This window comes from Branchiostoma belcheri, unplaced genomic scaffold (genome assembly GCF_001625305.1).
Source record: "Branchiostoma belcheri isolate BF01 breed outbred unplaced genomic scaffold, Haploidv18h27 scaffold132, whole genome shotgun sequence".
NCBI lineage: Eukaryota > Metazoa > Chordata > Leptocardii > Amphioxiformes > Branchiostomatidae > Branchiostoma > Branchiostoma belcheri.
In genome coordinates, this window is record NW_017802736.1 from 639,003 (window position 1) to 645,564 (window position 6,562).

The following is a 6,562-nucleotide window of genomic DNA, read 5'->3' on the forward strand; positions in this document are numbered from 1 at the left end:
CTCCTGTAAACAACACGTAATATATATATACAGAGGAAGAGAGAGAGAGAGAGAGAGAGAGAGAGACTTATCATATTATATGTATATTTAACTTATTCCTACTTTCGCGTTCAAAATTGTCGGGCAATAAAGTTATTCTTTTCTTATGACTTCACCACTAGAGTGATGTCATTTTGTTATGAAAAACTTTTAAGTTTTCTCCAACTCAAAATTTGACTCACCAGAAATTTTCGACTGAATCACTCAGTCTTCCTCAGCTATCTGACCCAAATGCTGTGGACACGTGATTTTCCCCACGTGTGACGTCAGCAAAGGGTCAAAGGTTGTCTGAAGTCGATATCGCCCCCCGTCCCGGTTGAGCGATGGTTGAAGTGCCCTGATGTATATGGCCTCTTTTATGCCTCTCTTGAAGTAATCCTGTTCGGTATCCAAGATTCTGACCCCCTCCAGATCCACTGTATGTCCCGGTGATTCTATGTGGATGTGCTGTGACACCTCAGATGCAACAGAACTGGGTCGTCTATGTTCTAGAAACCTGGTTTTTAGTGAGCGCTCAGTTTCCCGACAGGGGCCTCTGTTAGTGTTTCCCTGGCAAGTTATGTGGTAGATAACCCCACATTTGTCTTCCTTGGGAGTTTTGTCCTTAGGTGCCACAAGGAGTTGTCTTAACTTGACGTACGATGAGGTCTGAAACAGGTACTCACTCCCTGTGCAGCAAAGATTCTACGTAGGGGCTCAGAAACACCCTTTACGTATGGGAGGACTACAAGTGTTTTTCTGTTTTTCCCTCCTGTTCCCTGACTATCTTGGGGTTTAGACCGGGGCTGCCTGGGCTCGGAGGCTTTCCTAATGAGCCACTGAGGGTAGCCACACTTCTTTAGGGCTTCTGTAACGTGATGGATCTCGCTACTTCTATCCGCAGGATCACTGATGAATGGTATTAGCTCTATGTAAAAGGGTTTTGATCACACCCAACTTGTGGTCCAAAGGGTGGTTTGAGAAAAAATTTAGATATTGGTCCGTGTGTGTCGCCTTACGGTATATGCTAACCCGCAGGGACCTATCCTGGTTGATTGTTGTTAGAGTGTCTAGAAAGGGCAGTGCACCGTCTTCTTCTTGTTCAAATGTAAACTTTATATCCGGGTCCAAACTGTTTAGATGGTCTGTGAATTCCTGTGCATAGATTTTCTTTAACTTTGTATGCGTGTCATCAACATATCGGTACCACCAAATATGTGTCCACAGCATTTGGGTCAGATAGCTGAGGAAGACTGAGTGATTCAGTCGAAAATTTCTGGTGAGTCAAATTTTGAGTTGGAGAAAAGTTTAAGTTTTTCATAATGTAATTTACCAACTCAGATGAACTTTCATGCTGATGTCATTTTGTTCTTCTTCTCCTCCTGCCATTTCTTTAAATTGATTCAACTCTTTCATTTTTGGGCCAAATAACATTAAATTTGGCATGAAGGTACAGTGGCCAAATACCCCAAGCGTTTGTTTCATTTTCTTGATACATGCTTTTAGAATGGTTTTATTTTGAGTTTTTGGCTGCGTTATAGGTAATGTACTGTAGCAGTGTGTTGCCAAGACTGGAGTGTGACCATATTTGGGTATAGGGCCAATGCCCAAATATTGGCAGCAGGTGCACCCTGTTTGGAGATCTGGTCGCTGATTGGCTGTTCCCGTAATTACTTTACTGCTAAATGAACACCTGTGAAGGCTTCCACATACTTATAATAGCCATTGGTTACTTTGATTTTTTACAAGTATTAGCCAGGAAAAGAAGTCTTTTGGGTTGTAAATCGGTTGAAACATGTCGGGTAGGTATGTCAAACTTTCCTTCTCAAGCATTGGATTGCGGGACATAAATGCTATTTTACTCTTGAAAATCAACAGCAACTGCAAATAAATCCTAATCAATAATGTAGGGCATAGCTATCCAACTGTTGCATTCTTAGTTATATTTCACTTCATACTATACTTATATCAATATAAATCATTGTTTTCCCTTGTATTTCTCCTTCTTTCCCTGCCATGTCGTGAAACGTGGTGAAGTCATGCTATATTTGCTTCAAAGCAAATGTTGGCCTTTCTAGTTTTGTTAAGGGTTGTCACAACCATTTTATGATAAAAAGTCAATGCCTGTTCATTATTTGTTGATTGTCAGCTACCTTTGTCGCTAGCTTAACATTCAATGACACCGTGCTAAGCGAAGGTTATGACTTGCGGGCTGCAGTTACTTTTAGCTTTCTAAGGGCCTAGATAGGAAACATACTTTAAGTTACCTTAACGGACCCATTAAAGATGAGAAGAAGAAAGTAAGACACGTTATAGGAGTTTGTTTTCTCCTGTAAACAACACGTAAGTTCCTTAACCATAGCACGGCTCAGCATCACCCTTATACATTACCGTTAGCACTACTCCATTCAAAGCACGTACCTCTCACTCACTGTCTAGAGCAAGATGACTAGTACTAGTAACACCGCCTTCACACCGGAGGTTGCGTTCGTTGAGGGGCGAAAGGTTTGACAAATCGCTTAAGAATTCATACATAAAGAATGATTGTTTTACTTTTGTGTTTTGTTGTCTTTTTAATCATACCTTTACATTTTGCATCATATTCCAATAATGGAATCAAAGGTCACACAAATTCAATTTGGGTCTCAGTACGGTCGCTCATGGAAATGAGGCCTCTACAACTCTAAGGGTTTCCCTTCACAGTAGAAATCCTCACGTCTACCCATCTTGAATGTGAATTACTCTATCACTACACGAGCAGTGAGAAACCTCTCGTGACATTTTGAATATAAATTTGTCGTTACTTTGTAAAGGTCACTACAAATTAAGTCTACACAGAGTTTCGTATATCAATCGATACACGGGACTGACGGATGAATGACAGAACAACAAAGACTCTATCTGCGGCTACATGCACTTTATCCGTAACGACCGTTTGGCCTGTAGCTAGTACTCCTCAAATCTCTGACTGTTAGACCATCTGCTCTCTTGAACATAGAAGCGTCCACATGGCTTTTTTTTTGCTCTGCACCGCCATGGAGTAAAACAAGTAAGCAAGATTAATAGTTTTAGTCCGTCTGATTGATAGTTTTAGTCCGCAGAAAATATCTAATGACTGTAGACTAGAAGACATCACTAAAATAAGAAACCGAACATTTCAAACCTCCAGAAAGTATTTAGAGTTTTTGTGAATTGTTATGGTTTGACTTATTTTGAAAGGAGCTAAGACGTAAACCTTGGAATCTGGAAGTTTGTTGTGATGTCTCTAATAGCATAGACTGCAATCTGCGGTTACAACCTCCTTACTGGAACTCTACTGCATTAGACTGCAATCCATCAGTTTCCTCTCGAGTTATCGTGTTTACACACACACACACACACACACACACACACACACACACACACACACACACACACATACACACACGCACACGCACACACTCACACACACGCACACACATACACACACACACACACACATACACACACACACACACACACACACACACACACACACACACACACACACACACACACACACACACACACACACACACACACACACACACACACACACACACACACACACACAACACACACACACACACACACACACACACACACACATACACACACACACACACACACACACACACACACACACACACACACACACACACACACACACACACACACACACAACAACACAACAACACACNCAACACACACACACACACACACACACACACACACACACACACACACACACACACACACACACACACACACACGCACGCACGCACGCACACACACACACACACACACACACACATACACGCGCACACACACACGCACACACATACACACACACACATACACACACTCACACACACACACACACATACACACACACATAGACGCACACACACACACACACACACACACACACACACACACACACACACACACACATGCACACACACATACACGCACACGCGCGCACACACACACACACTAACACACACACACACATACACACACACACGCACACACACACACACACATACACACTAACACACTAACACACACACACACACACAAACACAGAGAGAGAAATATATATATAGAGAGAAAGAGAGATTTCTATTATTCACATATTTGGCGTTGCACCCATGTTCAAACCTCAATAGTCTTTCCAATAATACTATGTACTTCCTGGAGACGGGGCGATACATACGTACGCATGATTTATTGTGCTCGGTGGCCGATATTATCTGTGCTGTAATGAATCCTTGATGAGTAATGAGTTGAAGTTCAGTCATGGCATCTTATCGGATGATATGTTGCGAAGGAGCTAAATCGATAGCTATATGAATATTACAGAGACATAGGGACGCATAGAGAAAGAATTAAGTAGAAAGGCGTAGGAGGCTGCAAGTCTGAGCGAATGTTGGTGGGAGGGTGGGCCGCAGATGTCTCATTTCAGATTCAATTTGGTTCTTAAGAATTGAAAATTAGTAGCAGCATTTCTGTTGAGCATCATTTCCTCTTCGCACCCATTAGCTTCGTTGAAATCGAGAGTGGACTACCTAAAGCTTTGGCAAAAGGACCGCGGATCGTTTTGTGGAACCTATAATGCCATGCCTAAGTACACGAATTGACAACATGCGGTATTTTCAAGAGGCGTGGTTAACAGCAATGTATTCAGCACCAGAGACAGCAATACTGTATTAAGAACCAGAGACAGCAATAATGTATTCAGAACCAGAGACAGCAATAATGTATTCAGAACCAGAGACAACAACAATGTATTCAGCACCAGAGACAGCACCCATACAGAACACACAGCGATATGGTGAACGTACCTTGTAATTGGGGGTCCGATATCCCTGCGAGGCTGCCGCTGGGGGTGGGAGCGTCCTTGTCCCCTGCTCGGACGGCTGTCCCCTGATCCTGGGCAGCGAAGAAGTTACAACACCACATGTTAAATGTTGCTTCTCAGGAAGAAATTCTCGCGGTTACACGTTGCCTAACCAGGAGCATTCATGTCTTCTCACTCGGCAACAATGTGCGATGCGCAGGCTATTGAATACACACTTTATATACCACTGCACAACGGGAGCTGGGGATTCTTTCTGCGTGACTGGCTTAGGTACAATCCATGAATGACACCGCTCCAAATGAGAAAACTCCACGCAAATAACTGCGAGGAGGGCGCCTTCACCACCGGGCGATCAATAACAGGTAGCTGCCAACCGAATCGCTCAGTTGCTGCATATATCATTAAAGCGTCGGGTGTCTGCTTTCATTAGCATGGGAGACAGCAGAGGGGTGTACCAACATTTGTCACGTACGGGGGGTTCACGTGTCTAACCTGACGTCACAACTATCCAACACATACGCAGAATATGAGGTGGTAATAACATCTATAGCCGGGTGATGCCATTACCCATAACGTACGTGCTCTGTATGTCTGTAAAATACTGACTGTGGGATGACCTCAAACCAGTAAATCAACCTCAGAACATCATGACACGTCTGTCATACCCCCTCTGTTTAGTGCAGAGATGGACTGTTCCACACCCTTTCTGTTGGCCCTGCTGCCTATTACTGCACAGACAATCGGAGTCTTCTAAGAGGGTAATAATTACTGCCCTCGTCAGTCATTATAGGGCACTAATGAAGACGAAAAAAGAACGCAGCGCTGGCGTTACTACAAGGAATACGTACTTAGTTCTCGCGTTCTATCTGGTCCCAGGGTGCCAGAATCACCATATTTCACTACCTCTACTTTGGGGAGTAGATGATATTATTTTGCCTTTTCCGGTCATCTGCAGTCAGACGGATTGAACTCAATTTAAGGTCGAATGATCTACATTTTGGTATGGACGTAGAATGAGCAAACACCCTATGTGTTAACTAGTCCTATCATTGAACGCAGCGGATTTATAAAATTTACTCATTAATCATGCAATTCAGATCCTTAGTTAGATAATTATTGCCATTTTATCATGTAAAACATCATGTAAGCTACATGTATACCCCAAAATGACGACGATCCGTTAAACGGCTCAACGGTTATCCTCCTTTAAATTTTTTTTATTCTAGGCTGCCCAAACTCACGTCACTTCTCCCGAGTACAAGAGCCATCTATCGTGCAGATCATGCAATATCCAAACAGGAAGTTTCGTTGCAGTACTATAACAAGCCTTCCCCCAGGGGGCCCAAAATCTAATCAGTTCGAGGTCTCATCAAGACGTACCCACCTACAATCCTAGACAATCCATCAGTTTCCCTCTCGAGTTATCGTGTTTACACACACACACACACACACACACACACAACAACACACACACACACACACACACACACACACACACACACACACACACACACACACACACACACACACACACACACGCACACACACACACACACACACATGCACACACACATACACGCACACGCGCGCACACACACACACACTAACACACACACACACATACACACACACACGCACACACACACACACACACACATACAC

The 6,562-nt window shown here is 43.3% G+C and overlaps 1 protein-coding gene across 3 annotated transcripts in view; it reads right to left on the reverse strand.

The window, feature by feature from the left end:
* LOC109464129 (calmodulin-A-like) overlaps window positions 1-6,562 on the reverse strand; it is a 60,608-nt gene that overhangs the window by 18,224 nt on the left and 35,822 nt on the right. For all 3 annotated transcript variants that reach the window (XM_019761067.1, XM_019761066.1, XM_019761068.1), the window contains exon 2: window positions 4,884-4,971. In XM_019761067.1, the coding sequence (XP_019616626.1) occupies window positions 4,884-4,971 (88 nt within the window). The remainder of the gene's footprint in view (window positions 1-4,883; window positions 4,972-6,562) is intronic.